Here is a 16,226-nt window from a genome sequence, read left to right as displayed (position 1 = left end):
TGGACCTAATGGGAATTTCCACTCACAAGTGTCCTGCCTTTCTATCACAGGTATATTATTTGGTTCCCATTACCATAATATTTAAGCACCTCATAGTCATTAAAGTATTTATCCTCATAGCACCCATGGGAGGTCTCCTAAAGAACTGAAACACAGTGGGTAGGATTCACAAGGGGATTTTGGGCAAAGCAATACTCGGTATTGCACTGCTTAGCTTTGTGTGTCCTGCTTTCTAGTGGAACTCTCAACTATGAATTGGGCACTCAAGCTCCCTATAAAATGTACAACAGTAATAGAGAGGTAGCTGTGTTAGTCTGATCTTGGTAAAACAAAAGGAAAAAATATGTAGCACTTTAAAGACTTACAAGATAGTTTATTAGGTGATGAGCTTTCGTGGGCCAGACCTACTTTTTCAGATCATATTCTGAAAGAGAATATGCTCATCATCTAATAAACTATCTTGTTAGTCTTTAAAGTGCTACATATTTTTTCCTTTTGTTTTATACAATGTACAGGGAGAGTTACGTACCAAAAACATGGAATCACAAAAGCCAGCACACTAAATGGAGAACCACCAAAGCTAGCCAATAGGAAATGCTGATGAGAGGAGTATGGCTTAAACAAATTTCTCTAAAGGATTTAGGTGCCTAACTCTGGGCACAAGGGAAGTGCCCATCTCTGCTTGACATTCACAGTCATGAATCTTCTCCTAAGGAAAGGTGACTAAGCCAAGTTAGCATCTCTTATACCCTGGTCACCCATAAGGCTTGGAGCACTCACCTCGAAAGAGGGATATCTGTGTTCAAATCCCCTGATGCAGAGAAAAGATTTGAAGCTGGATCTTCTACTTCCCAGTAGAGTGCTCTAACCAACAACCACTAGCCTAAGGCATATTCTAAGGCAGAGCTACCTCAGCATCTCCTCTTGAAACTGTTCCATTGTATATAAATAATGAGCTATTCATTAGAGCACAAGGACTGGAATTTGGCTCTTCTCTTGGGATGGAGAGTCATCCTTGTGCTCTTTGGCCCAAAGAAGATTTAATTATTTATACATAATAGCACCACTTCAACAGGAGAACTTGGAGGAGCCTTACCCCCACAATACTCTTAGCCCAATGGTTTAGGCACTGTCTGAGGAGGTAGCATAGACCTAACTTCAAGTGCCAACTCCCAATCAGGCAAACTAGATTTGAATCTGGGTTTTCTGCATCAGTATACAAACCGCATCACTAAAGCCTATAAGAGCAGCATCACTAATGTCCTTTGTGAGGGTTTAAATGTACTCAGAGCCTTCCCCCATCAGGCCTCAAAGGCAAAATAGGGGAAAATCTCTAATTTGTGAATTCCACTGGGGTCTAGATCTTAGTCAAGTGCCAAGCTCCTGGGTGATGTCAAAATTTAGACAGCTGCATACATGCTCAGCTACTGATATTTAGGCATCTTGGGGGCTTTAAAGCTACGTCTAGACTGCAGAGTTAAATTGGAAAAAGATACGTAATTTACAATATGCAAATTGTGTATCTTTTTCCGATGTTCTTTCAAAAGAGGGTTTTCTGAAATTTGGCATGTCTATATGGCGCCAAATTTCAGAAAAACCTGCTCTTTCGACACATCCCTTATGCCTTGTAGAATGAGATTTACAGGGATGGCAAAAGAGTGCATCCACTTTTCTGAATTTTTTGGGGGAAAAGCGGATGCATTCCTTGGACTGCTTTTCTGGGATACCTCCAGTATCCCGGAGAAGTGCTGCAGTCTAGACGTAGCCTAAGGGTGCAAATGTAGATGCTTAGGGACGGGGCACCTACCTACAAAATTAGGCAGCAACTAAGTAGAGTTTCTTTAAATGCCAATAGAATGTAAATATTGGACGTAGCAGTTAGGTACCTAAGTCCCCCTTGTGAATCCCACTCTAAGAACAAGACCCATATCCTCAAAGGTATTTAGGTGCCCTACTTCCACCTAAATCTTATGGGATCCTAACTCCCACAAATTTACATTAAAAGGACATTTTCAAGTGGTTTTAGATGCTAAAAGGCCCTCTTTCCTTTTGAGGTGTGGAGTTTAGTGAGTTGACCAAGGTTACACAGGAAGTCTAGGGCAGAGCAGGGGACTTAATGCAGATCTCTCAAGTTTATGTACTACTCTAATCACTGGCACATCATTCCCCCATACCTGATTTCTACATCAAGGCAAATGTACATTGTTTCCTGGTGGTCAGCTTCCGCTATTGGGGGGGTTATATTAAATCCTTAATTTTGCTTTAAATCCTACCTAAGTCTTATAAGATCCTAACACCAGAAACCCTGTAAAGCAGTTGTGTAGGCGCTCATTCCTTTCATAGATCAGGGCAGATCTTCAGATATGATCTTAGATGGTATTAAACACTCTCAGCTACGCTCCTTCCCCAAGGGAAGATCCTGGAAATTGGTAGTGCTCAGCATCTTGCAGCATCAGATCCTCTGCTAGTCAAGGCAGGTGGTGTCCTTACCTTAAACCAGTCAATTAAGAATACTCTTCCCTCTGACAAGATGAGCTATGTGGAGAAGCTCTTACTGCCTAGAAGGCAGGACAGCTAGCCCTGGGAAATGAGAATCTCAGTTGTTTATAATATTGGCTTTAGATTGAAGATATTGTAAAACTATATCGGGGAAATCTGGCCAGTGCTGCTGGACTTTGACATTTTTTATTTGTGAATTACCACAATCTAAAAGGGAAGCCAGAAATAAAGGAAATGAATTTTTATTTCCATATTTGGACTCCCAGAAGGATGTATGCTCAGCCCCTGGTCTTCCATTAAGTAATTCAGTAATGCTAAAAGTCATCACAAAATAATCTTTAGATATATAATGATCTACATATATATTAGGAGAATTTATACCTGTATCTTTACTTTGGAGTTGTTTCCTAGGGCATGTCTACACTAGAAAATTATTTCAAAATAACATATTTTGAAATAATAATTCTCGAAATAACTATTTCAAAACAGTGTGTCCACACTACAATGACCTTGAAATTAGTCTGAGACAAGCTCCCTTAATGTGAACACCCTACCTCGACTTAGAGGCCCACAAAGCACTGGGGAGTAATTACTTTGAATGACTCTGGGGAATAGATATTTTGAAATAGCAGCAGTGGAGTGTCCACACGAATGCTATTTCAAACTAAGTGTTATTTCTCATGGAGAGCAGGAATTATTATTTAGAAATAACCAGCCCCTTATTTCAAAATAATAGGCTTGAAAGTATGGCTGCTCCAACTGTTATTTCAAAATAACTCTCCTTATAACTCCTAGCGTAGACCAGGGCCTATAGACGTAAATTATCTAGGAAGCATATGCACATAATTATAACAATTTAGATTACTGCAACTTATGAGTCTCAAACAATAAAATATACTAATTAATAATACATGAAAAAAATATATTCATTAAATGCCAATGAAGAAATTTCGGATCCCACTTGGATATAGCAAACCACACACACTAAAGCCCTAATCCTGCAATGAGCTTTCTCCTACAAGTAAGACCCCTGTGCTCAAGAAATCCCCCACTGATTTCACTGAGGCTCTGCACAGGCTCACTGGACTGCTCAAAAAATATTCCTTGCAGAACCAGTGGCTCTGTCAGTGTGTTATATTAGGAGGCCTCCTTTTATACTGTAAAGTTGGTGCCAAGAAGACTCTGTTCTTAATCTTTTAACTTGGCAAAGTGTGAACACATATACACTTGTAAGTACTAGTAACTGTACCTAGCATGCATGGCCCCAGTTCTACAAGCTCTTATGTAAGTGTTTGATTTACCATAACTCGTTTAAGTGGCGAGGAGTCCTGTGGCACCTTATAGACTAACTGAAGTGTAGGAGCATAAGCTTTCGTGGGCAAAGACCCACTTCGTCAGATGCATGTAGTGGAAATTTCCAGAGGCAGGTATAAATATGCAGGCCAGGATCAGGCTGGAGATGACGAGGTGGATCCAATCAAGGAGGATGAGGCCCACTTCTAGCAGCTGATCTGGAGGTGTGAATTCCAAGAGAGCAGAAGCTGTTTTTGTAGTTAGCAAGCCATTCACAGTCTTTGTTTAATCCAGAGTTGATTGTGTCAAACTTGAAGATGAACTGTAGCTCAGCAGTTTCTCTTTGAAGTCTGGTCCTGAAGTTTTTTTGCTGCAGGATGGCTACCTTTAGATCTGCAATTGTGTGTCCAGGAAGATTGAAGTGTTCCCCTACAGGTTTTTGTATGTTGCCATTCCTAATATCAGATTTGTGTCCATTGATTCTTTTAGGTAGGGACTGTCCAGTTTGGCCGATGTATATAGCAGTGGGGCATTGTTGGCACATGATGGCATATATTACGTTGGTAGATGTGCAGGAGAACGTACCAGTGACAGTATGGCTGATCTGGTTAGGTCCTGTGATGGTGTTGCTGGTGTATATATGTGGGCAGAGTTGGCACCGAGGTTTGTTGCAAGGATTGGTTCCTGAGTTCGAGTTATTATGGTGCGGTGTGTAGTTGCTGGTGAGAATATGCTTCAGGTTGGCGGGTTGTCTGTGGGCAAGGACCGGCCTACCTCCCAAGGCCTCTGAAAGTGAGGGATCATTGTCCAGGATGGGTTGTAGATCACTAATGATGCGTTGGAGAGGTTTTAGCTGGGGACTGTAGGTGATGGCCAGTGGTGTTCTGTTGGTTTCTTTCTTGGGCTTGTCCCGTAGCAGGAGGCTTCTGGGTACACGTCTGGCTCTGTCAATCTGTCTCCTCACTTCCTTGTGTGGGTATCGCAGTTTACAGAATGCTTTTTGAAGATCTTGTAGGTGTAGGTCTCTGTCTGAGGTTTGGAGCATATGCGGTTGTACCTCAGTGCTTGGCTGTAAACAATGGATCGTGTGGTGCGTCCAGGATGGAAGCTGGAGGCATGCAGGTAAGTGTAGCGGTCGGTAGGTTTTCGGTATAGGGTGGTATTGATGTGACCATCACTTATAAGGTGCCACAGGACTCCTTGCCGCTTTTGCAGATTCAGACTAACATGGCTACCCCTCTGATACATAACTCATTTAGGTTTCCAATAATAAATTAATAAAATAAAATAATAGTAATAATAATTTTATACTACCATTTATACAACTAATGGATCAGAAATAACAGGAATCAGAACCAATATTACTTACCTATGTCACTTGTAAAATAGGCCTTAGAACAAAAATGCTTAGAATAAAGTTGATTAATCAACAGGCAACAAATACTGAACATGAAGAGTGGGATTTTCAAAAGTGGTCAGTGTTGGCCTCTTTTACCATTGTAATCTGTAAGGGTTGTACCACTTCATGTCAAGTAGTGACGTATTCTCGTAATAATCAGTAGGAAAGGCTAAAATCAATCTTAAAAAAACAGCCTGAACTTTGACTTGTACCTTATACTTAATCCTTTTTTCAGCTCAAATAAATCTTTAGTTCCAAATAGCAACTTGGATCCCTTCCTGGCATTTCCTATCTTTGCAGTTATGTTGGCGGGCCCCCTACCTCTTTAAATGTTTGAAAGATTTTCTAGGAGAAGTATCTCATTTCACCCTTTAATGAATTAGGAAGGTCTTCAATGCTGTATGGTCTCTCTCCAATGCATTCTTGGGGGAGACCTACTTCACAAGGGCAGATGCTCAAGTGGCACAGCTCAATCATTCCACGGCTTTGCTGTTGCTCTTCTTCTTGTTTGGCCTGACTTTGGAGCTCCCCCTTGAGTAATATGCCAGCATGCATGGAACACCTTTGAGAAGTTTTATAGTGTATAAGAGCCTTGATCTGAAAGGTTTTCCCCATGAAAGCTGATAATCTCATAAAATGATGGGAACCTTATGAGCTTCAGGTTCCTAGAGGCAGGTAATGCACCTTGGGAAGAAAGAGTCCTGTCATATCATCAGATGTAAAATAGTGCATTATTTCAGCAGAAATAGTGATATAGTATCAGTATCAGCACAAGAATTCATGTTTTGTTCTGTTTATTTAAAATCTGAATACAGATGGAGGAGTTGGCTCTTTTTTCATCGAGTGGCAAGGAACTCATTTTTTTCCTGTGCTGATTGACTGCTCTGTAACATTGTAGTCTATTTTTTTCTAGCTATTGATGGCAGAAACAGCTTCTTCACTAACACATTGTGTAGTCTTGGCAGTTGGCATTAACTTAAAAATTGAGGTATTAGCATGACAATTTTATACTTCATCTTCCAAATTTTGCTAACCTTTCATTTTGTTGCATACAATTTCTAATGTGTATATATTAAAATATTTTAACTACATTTCTTTAAAAGTCAATTAAGAGAAGAAATTTGAGCATCAGTGCAATACAGAAATGTTCAGTGCTTCCTTTCTGTACTGCAGAAATGGGCATCCATCTTGAGCCTAATTGGCATGTATAAGGATGAGAGAAGAAACCTTCAGTGCACAAACATACTTCCACATTTGCCAAGTGTTAGAATACAGATAACAGACTCAGGAGTCCCTCTTTCATTCAGCATTCAGATTTCCCAACAGAACTTTCATGACAACAAAACAAAAACGACTTAATAGTTAAGCAAATTGCTATTCTTTTCCAAGGTGTTCTTCCTCTGCTAACAAACCAGCTTCCCTAAATAAGCTATACAGCAATATTCATGGGTTTTTTTCTTGGTCCAATTTTGTTTTCTCTTCTCTTGTTTCTCCCACTATTGCTTTAACATTTTCTACTCTAGTTTTCATAGAACTAGTAGGAACAAATATTCTTTTATCTTTAGTATTCATCAGTGTAGACATATTGATCTTGAAACACTCCCCACTCAGATAAAATTTTCCAATTTTAGTTTGGATAACCTTCAAAAAAATCTTTCAGTCATAGTTCCAATTACCTACATTAAAAAAACCCATAAAGTATATTTTGTTTTTTAATTACAGCAGAGCTCTGTTAATCTGAAACAATGCAATATGTACAAGTCATTTAGGGCCAAAAATTGGACTGAGGACAGGACTGGACCTGTATTTTCTGGAATTATTTAATAGGAAAACATTTCTACTAGAGCTATGAAATGTACAATAAAGAGAAAAAAAGAGTTAAAATCCATGTTGTTGACATCAGAAGCAGTAGAGTTCATAACTTACATAGTGACTTTGCTTTTCTGCAGTCATCTCTGTTTTTGTGCAATAAAAAAACAAAAAGGAAAAGGCTCATACTACTAACTTCTCTACAGCAACATCATCATTTAAAATTTCTTCAGTACTAATCTAAATTCTGTTCAGCCAAGAAATTATCTCTCTGCAGTGCACAGAAACCTGCTGGTTCACTGACAATACAGACTGAGTTCATACATGGTTTTAACTTGGCACAGTTCCATGCACCTCAGTGGAACTTATATCTGCAGGTAATTTGGCCCTTAGTTAAGGTCCAAAAGCTCTAGGTCTACAAAGATAAATGCATGTGCTTAAATTTAAGAACATGAATAATCCACCTGAAATCAACAGGACTACTTACATACTTAATGTTAAGCATATGTATATGTTTTCTGGGTTAACAGATGCTTTTTGTCTCCTTGCAACCCCTGTGAAGTCCAGAGATTTCAACTGGACTCCTCACAAACAAGATTAATCTGTAACTGAAGTTTCAACCTTTTTTCATTTGCAGACCCTGCATATTTTGAAATGGAGGTGGAAACTCAGGGGTGCTGGAAAAATTTATAAAGCGTGGGTGTTAAGGGCCATTGAACCAAACCGTAAACTCTGTATACAATGAAAACCATGTCAAACTGGGGGGTTTGCAGCTCCCTCTGTGACCCTACTTCCAGCACCTATGTGCAGACTACTTAGGAAATTTTAGACATAATCTCTGGATCCCCAGGATCAGGGTCCATCAACCACAGGTTGAAACCCACTGTTCCATGATACCAGCCGCCTTACACAGACCCTTCAGATGGTCTGCACCCTTCGCAAGGGGCTCAGAACCATAGGCTGAAAATTCCTGGATTGGGCCTATTTACCTTGAAAATAAGCCATAACATCCTTGCAATAATCTCACATCTTTTATAACATCATTGACTGAGACTACCCAGATCAACAGGACTGAGAAAAAGAATTACAAAGACTGGGAATGACCACAGAGTGAAGGACTGTACAAAACAAGTCATGAAAAGAGCAAGGAATGAAGTGAAAGCCATGATGCCCCCTAAAAGTTAGCATTACCTTTTTTAAAGAAAAAGTCTTAACTAACAGATAGGTAGCTATATATCTATATCTATCTATCTATAGGGTATGTCTACACTATAGTTTTTTTGGAAAAATTGCCATTTTCCCCAACAAAACTTGAGGCAGTTGCATTCTTCAGCAAGAAACTTGAAAGAACGGAGGGCTTTTTTTCCCAGCATTGGTAACCTATGAGGAAGAAGCCTTTTTCCGGAAGAAAGGTTTCGCAAAAAGGCCTGCAGACATCTGCTATTTATTGAATACCACAAGAGATCCTCCCTTAGTCTCCCCCCCCCCCTCCAGTCACTCACTCTATTTTCAAACTTTAGAGCTGTGCAATAGTCATATTTTTTTCAAAGCAACATATGCTTTTTGTCACTGTGGATGGGGAAGAGGGAGTTCTTCCAAAAGAACAGGAAAGAGGAAAGAGCACAGGTGCCCTGGTAGTCATTCTGTCCATGGCAATCATAACTTACATGTGAGAGCGTGCCCATTCAAGCTGGATGCTCTCTTCCAAAAAAGCAGATGGCTTTTTCCATGCACTTCTGCAGTGCTCTTTAGGAAGAAGTTTTTTTCAGAAGAGCTCTTCCAAAAGAAGCCTGTAGTCTAGACCTAGCCTGCCCCCCCCCCCCCCCCTCCTTAGACAGTTTTTTTCTACAGGACAGATTAGTGGAGTCTCTCCCATGGCTGAAGCCCCAACCTCAAGAGGTGCCAAGTGATGCCAGACCTCGCCAGAGAAGCAGGGGCCTGGTCGCTGGAGAGTTGCACACCCAGGAAGGTGGATCCATCTCCGCCCGCCCCCTCCCCTCCCGGGGCAGGTGCATGCCCAGCAGGCTGCGAGCGGGCCCCTGCAGCGTCAGCCCCCCCCCCTCCCGTAGCTCGGCGGCGCGCTTCTTGCCAGCCTGACACCGCGGCGCGCGGCGCTAGGGACCATGCCCGGGGCTGTCTGGTGCAGCCGCAGCTCCCCGCCCCGCCTCCTCCCCGCCGGTGCCCTGCCCCCTCCTCCGCCCGCCGTGCGCCTGGCGGCTCGCAGGGAGGCAGCGTGAGCCTTGAGCGAGCGAGCGAGCGAGCGGGGTTAAAGGTGCCGCTGGAAGGGAAGTTTGGAGAAGGTCGTGCGGTGTCTGGGCGCGCCGTCAGCATCATGGCGGAGCCCAGCGACTCGCCTGTCCATCTCCAGCAGCCCCCGCCGCCGGCCGCGCCCGCCGCCTGGCCCATCTGCAGGGACGCCTACGAGCTGCAGGAGGTTATCGGTCAGTGGGGCCGGGAGGTGCAGCCGGGCCGGGGTGGGGGGCCAGGAGCGAGGGGGGCGCTGGCAGCCGGGCCTACCGGCGTTTGCTCTCCGCGGGCTGGAGGCTTCTCTCGCCGCGTTGGGTGCGCCAGGCTCGGTAGCGGCTGCAAACTTTATTTCCGAGGGGCTGGCTGCCCGGCAATCCCCACGCGCGAATGGGGTGAGGGGACTAGGGCTTGGCGCGTCCCTCCGCGGCTGCCCCGCTCTCCCCACGCGCGGGGGGTGGGCGGTGGCGCCTGGTGGGAGTGCAGTGGCAGCTGCCCCAGCCTTCCTCTGTGCTGGGGGGTGGAGGGGCAGGATCCGCCCCTAAGCATCTTTCCTCCTCCGCTATCTGTCACTGGAGAGCAGAGAGCTGTAATTAACCACTGGCCTTTCCTCATCTCTGCTCTCGCCTGCTGTACCGGTGCACTCTGCGCCTTGCTCTGGCTGTTGAGATTAGTCTGCATCTTTCCGGTGCTTCTGGGTGGGGGGAGGGGTGTTAATTTCCGTATCTGTGACTTTTGCTGATTTCCTTTTCTAAAGCTTTCATTTCCCTTTGCCCTCTCCTGTATTGCTTTCATTTTTCCCATCTCCTCTTCTCATCCTCTCCATCACTCTACTCTCCTATACACTATGCTCTTAGTGAAACCACTGTTGTGATTATGGCTTAACTTCATTGGTGCAAACCTTCCCCTTCAATTTAAGGTTTAACACCCTCCCCCAAGCCCATACACAGTGTGTGTTGTGCATGTAGCAGTGGCCATCAAACTGTGCCTGATTTAGTTTTCCTTCCATCTATGTGGGTCAAATAATCATGAATTTTGCAAGGTGAAAGGACAGCTGATGGTAACACTATGTATAATGAAACCTGTACTCATTACTGATCTGGAGAATGTTATTGTACTTTATAAAACCTTGTAGTAACTAAAGGCCAGGTTTAAAATTGCAATAGTTAATTCCTTGAGAGTTAGGCTAGAATTCACTTACTTAAATTCCAGTAGATTTGCTTTGTGTTGCTCCTGTACTTAGTGGTGATTTTAATATTGAGCACCAATTGCTGACTGTGGCAGATGACCATTTAATCAGAGTACTGTAGTAAATCGTATACATTCAGCTTCATTTCTAAGGATATCATATCCACAATCTGAAATTAAGTGTTGGCAAAGAGAAATAATTTACCCATTCACTCTCTAGTTTTAGCAGGCTTCTGTTTTACACATATTCTCTTCCCTTTTATTTTCTGTTTCTCCACTTGAATTGCACTAAAATGACTGAAAGGCTGAGGCCTGGTCTATGACAGCAAAACTTTTAAATGTGTGATCGGTGTGGGGGGACTCTTGCTTCTGTGACATAACTATGCTGCTGAAAGCCCTAGTGTAGAACTGGAATAAGCTAGACCAGCTAAACAACTCTTTGTCTAGTATAGGACAGCTCTCCAGTTAGGTGGGTTTGCTGGCAAACTATAGCCTCAAATCATTTCTGCTGTAGAAAAGCCTGAGAAACTGTTACTCTAACCCTTATCTGCTGTTGTGATGGAAGTCTGTAGCATATTTCTTAAGTGCTGGTTGTTCACCAGGGGTTCAGTTGTAGAATGGCTGAAGATTATGGTGAGGGGACAGTATTTACTTTTCAAAAAAACAATTTTTATAAAGAGTCTATAGAGCATTCAGAAATTTTAAATAGGTATAGTTTATATATTGATACAAATATTTAAAGAGCCCATAATTGCAAAGATGGGACAGTGTGGGGAAATGCATTTCTTGTGCAAATAGACAACCATGCTAATTGCTAGTATGGTATTGCAGCAGTAAAGTGACAAGGAGTTTTTGTATACCATAAGAATCACTTCTTCCTACTAAGATGCGGAGTGTCTTTTCGGATGTGCTGAGTATCTTCAATGTCTGTTAAATCCTCTTTACATTGAGTTTAGGCACAATGTTTTTGTCTAATTCCACAAGCAATATTTCCTATTAGTAACATAGCTTTTTAATTAGAGCCTCTCAAAGACAGCAGTATAGATATAACTTGTTGTAAGTGGCAAAAGACTGCTGAGTCAGACATGGTTCCTTAAATGACTAAAATAAGATATACTGGAAGTCCATTTTGCATGCAAGTTTAGTGCAAATGAGTAAATAGGGTTATAATTTTAGTGTTGCAGGCTCAGTTTAATATTGCATAATATCTTCAAATGAACTTTGTGTACGTAGGGTTGCTTTTGTATACCTTCATCTTGGTATCCACTATCCATGGGGAAATAATACAGTTCTTGAGTCTGACTGCCCATCCTGTGACTTCAGTTCAGTCAGCAGTGTTTAATCACTTCATGAACACAAATGTTGCCACTTATTAAACTTTCCATAGGTGAATAGTTTTATTTTAAGTGCACACAACTGTTTGCAGGATAGGAACCTGAAGGGATATGATTTGTTCTAATAGGCTTTGCCAGTTAAATGAGGAAAAAATACAATATATTGAGGCATCTGAATGGGATTTTTAAGAAGAAAGAAATACCAGTCTTCTTTAGCACAGACTTTCAGAGGTTTACATGGTATGGAATATTTCTTAAGGTAACTAAAGTCGCTGTCTATCTGTAGGTGTATCAGTATTTATTAGTGACAGCCATATCTCTGAAAAGTAATTTACCTCTTGGAACTGGTCATGTTTGATTTTAATATTTTGCAAGAGTAAACAGTTTCTGTCCTGCTGTTATAGGATGAGCAACTGGCAATAGTGCCACTGTTTTTAAATAACCCTTTACTTGCTGTTAAACCCCTTCATACATTAATGAAAATTGTAAATACTGCCTTTGAGCTTTTTATAGCAGGTGTCCTAAATGATGACCCACCTCAACCCATCATACCTGGCAAACTGGTGGCTCAAAGGCCCATTAGGGGAAAAACTGATAATTAACATGTGAGAAGCTCTGTTTCCTCTAGGAGCTTTGCAAACAAACAAATAAAAACCCCTGCTTATTTTGCTGAACAAATACCCTTTCTTTTAAAGTTGTGTTGACACTTGTATTGCAAATTTATATTTTTAATAACTCATTAAAAATAACTGTGGGTTGAAACCTGATTGGCAGTTTGTTGGAACAGAAGAAAATAGCTTTCATCTGCATCACAAACGCATTCAAATAAATGGCGTAATGGGTTGGTGAGACTTTCAAGAACAGCCAACAACACGATCTTCAAATATCAATATAGTTTTGAGACTTACAAAAGGCAAAGCAAATTGTCTTTAATAGGAAAAAAAGTCAATATTCTTGTCAAATTAGGCTCTCTCATTGTAGATTTGGCTCTGAAAAAGGTGACTAATATGACATGTCTGATCAATTGCTTCACAAAACTTCTACATTGTCCTCCCTTCTAACATATAAGGGAATTCATTCTTTAGGATTTGCTAACTGAATATTCTTTTCTTTCTATCCCATTTTATGTAATTCTGTATCGGTTAGATTGCATTGAGTCTTCTATTAAATGAATGAGATTCCACCAAAGACAAAGCAATGCTATGCTTGTGAGAACATTACTTAAGATTGTGTCCCATTTGTAAGTGAAGGGCTAATTCTCTCCAACTTGCTGGCCATTTTGAGAACCTTGGGGGGAAGGTTCTGTTAGAGGCAGTAATGTGACCTCCGTTAGTGTTGCTACCAGTGTCCACTATAAAGCCATATTTTCACTTATCTTCCTATAACTTTGCTGTAATTGTCTGGCCAAATTAAAGTACTTTTGGAAGGAAAGGATTGTATCTACAGAGTTTGGAGAGAAATGACACCTATTACAGATCATTTTTAAGTTCTCACTTGAAATTTTGACATGGGTCTAATTTTTGTCTTCTCATCCTTCCTACTTCAAAAAACTTATGATATGGACTTTTAATGTAACTAATAGATTCCATGAGTTGGAGGCAAACTTCTGCATAAAGACGTTTTTACATAAAAGAACTTCTGTTTCTAACTTACCAAAAACTATCAATTGTGTGGTGGTTTTGGGGACAACCCTGCTCCTAACTGACATTAGGATTTTTGTTTGATGCTTTCCTCTCCATCACCCTCTGCCAGGGCTGACCCACAACATTTTGGCATCTGAGGCAGGGAACTCAAAAGACGCCCCCCCCCCCCATGCCCTCTTGCTGCACCAGCAGCAGACACAATTTTCTACACTGTGGGTCCTAGTGGTGTCCCCCCACTGTCTGGCTCCTGCCTCAGTTTGCCTCATGGTAAGGCCAGCCCTGCCCTCCGCTTCCCCCCCCCCCCTTTTTTTTTTTGCCAATGACTTCACTGAGAGCAGGGCTATTTACTCAGTGTCCTTTTCTAGTAGCTAGTTTTATCTAAGAAAGAATGAGTACTTTCGTAGGTTTGAGCTAATGGAGACATTCAGCTCAGTATTGGAGATGTGTGGTTGTGGAGATGCAGGACTGAGGTTCATTCGTGACTCTGCAGGTGCTTGCTGCCTTGTATGGTTATGTCGACTCTACAGGCTTCTTGCGGAAGTGATCTTCCACAAAAACTACTTGTGCAAGAGCACGTCCATACCGTGAAAACGCATTGAAAAAGCGATGCACTTTTGCTCAAGAGAGCATCCAGACTTCATGGACACTCTCTCGAAAGGAAACTTTGATTGCTATTTACAGAAGGGCCACCAGGGCACCTGTGCTTTTTTTGATTGTCTCTTTTCAAAGAGCTCTTGCGCAAAAAGGAGTTATTCCTCATAGAAGGAGGAATACCTGCACTGGAAAACCCCTCTGTTCTTTTACTTGCACAAAAACACGCTTGAGGTGTGAACACTCTGCCAGTTTTTGTGGAAAAACGCCTGTTTTTGTGCAAAAGATCTGTAATGTAGACCTAGCCTAATGGAGAGAGGAAACATTTTTGATAGTTGCAGAAGTAATTGTGGTGCTGTGTTTTTTGTTTGTTTTTTTTTGTTTGTTTTTTGTTTTCATTGTCCTGATAACCAGGAGGATATAATATCACTGATTATCAGAATGTCATAGAAAACTTTAGTTAACCTGTACAAGCATTCAGGGGTTTTCTTGTTGGATTGGTAATAGGAACAAAGAAACACTAGTCACTTCTAATCTGCTCAACAAAATGTTACATTGTGGAGTTGAAACCCAGGTAGATCTTGATAGTAGCTATTGCAAGAGGCTGTTCAAGTACATGAACTGTAAAATGTTTAGGAAACATTATCTTAAAATCAGATGGTGGTAGTAGTATTTATAGTGTTTAGAATTTTTTCTGTTCCCAGAAATGTTACCTTTAAGTTTAAATAAATACAAATTTAACTCTGATCCAAATCAAGTAGTATAGTTTTGTCACTTAAAATAGCAAAACAATATAAACAGGAAAACTATATTTATAAGTGTACACACACTAATGCGACTGATCAGTTTGCACTGAAGTCCACATAAATAACTTATTGCCAGTCACGAACATTTCATTTTAAAGCTATAGGTTTCTCAAAAGTTTAAAATACTTTTTCAATTGGGGGGAAAAATTGATAAAACTTCCTAGTTAACAGTTAACTTGTCATTTCTTAAACTAGAAAATACAGAAGAAGGGGAAAAGACTAAAAATGATGGGTCATAGTCAAACAGCTATATTGTGATGTAACTTGCATTTCTTTATAATTTGGTGATGGTTACATGGTCATCTAGGTTTCTGATCTGCAATTGAAAGTCTCACTGGTATAACTATTTTGGTTGGGGTATGACTACTTTTGGGGGGGGGGGCGTGGGGAATCAACTGCAAACTAGCTCTTAGTTGTCATCTTCCATCTAAGTTCTGGATTTTATAACTGATGTGCTTATTAATTTCAGCGTTACTTAGAAAACTTATGTAACTGGCTTTTGTTCATAGGGTGACATCCCTCCTCCCCACCAACTCAGACTTGTAAAACCTGACCATCTGCACACCAGGAAGCTGAGGGGCATGAAAATAGCTATGAGTGTAGAAGAAGAGAAGAGAAACTTGGATTTCCTACATACTGATTAGTAGCAAAATAAGATGAATAAAGCCTGTCAATTTCAAACTAATCTAACTCTTTAGTCAGTCATATACAGATTGAAACTGTCTAATCTGGCACTCTCAGGTCTGGCAACTTCTGTGGTTCAGAATGATTTTAGTTAGCTGGATGTCTACTTAACTTAGCGACGAGGAGTCCTGTGGCACCTTATAGACTAACTGAAGTGTAGGAGCATAAGCTTTCGTGGGCAAAGACCCACTTCGTCAGATGCATGCATCTGACGAAGTGGGTCTTTGCCCACGAAAGCTTATGCTCCTACACTTCAGTTAGTCTATAAGGTGCCACAGGACTCCTCGTCGCTTTTGCAGATTCAGACTAACACGGCTACCCCTCTGATACTTAACTTAGGTGTGGCCAAGTTTCCCACAGTCCCATAAAGTTTGTTTACAGCTACCAGTCCTGGCTCCCAATGCTCTAATTTACTCCTAAAATACCTTCTAAGAGCCTGTGAGCAGTAGAAGTGTTGTCAATGCTGCTAGACAATATTGACACCCCCCCCCTCCAGTCCGGAAAATTCTCTGGTTTGGCACCAGTCAGGTCCTGAGGGTGATGGAATAGAGTTTCAGTCTGTAATATGTATTTTCTTGGTGCTATGTAGTGATGACTGACAGAATTGAATGGTCCAAATTTTCCTCCCTCCAAACTGCTGTGCAGTGTCTTTTTACTCTCATCCAGCTCCCATGCTACCTTATCACTCATTCCCAAGGACTTCTGGAACCCAAGGTGAAACAGCTCAGAGACCTGA

At 41.4% G+C, this 16,226-nt stretch overlaps 1 protein-coding gene across 4 annotated transcripts in view; it reads left to right on the top strand.

Moving 5' to 3' along the window:
- STK39 (serine/threonine kinase 39) overlaps positions 1 to 16,226 on the top strand; it is a 298,211-nt gene that overhangs the window by 82,787 nt on the left and 199,198 nt on the right. For 2 of the 4 annotated variants that reach the window (XM_075933551.1, XM_075933550.1), the window contains exon 1: positions 9,107 to 9,441. The exons of the other annotated variants lie outside the window; for them this stretch is intronic. In XM_075933551.1, coding sequence (XP_075789666.1) covers positions 9,333 to 9,441 — 109 coding nt within the window. In that variant the 5' untranslated portion in view covers positions 9,107 to 9,332. Of the gene's footprint in view, positions 1 to 9,106; positions 9,442 to 16,226 lie in introns of those variants that run through there. 4 annotated transcript variants of the gene reach the window in all.

This window comes from Pelodiscus sinensis, chromosome 7 (genome assembly GCF_049634645.1).
Source record: "Pelodiscus sinensis isolate JC-2024 chromosome 7, ASM4963464v1, whole genome shotgun sequence".
Classification (NCBI taxonomy): Eukaryota; Metazoa; Chordata; order Testudines; family Trionychidae; genus Pelodiscus; species Pelodiscus sinensis.
The sequence above is the reverse complement of the archived record's forward strand: the minus strand, read 5'-3'. Positions and strand labels throughout refer to the sequence as shown.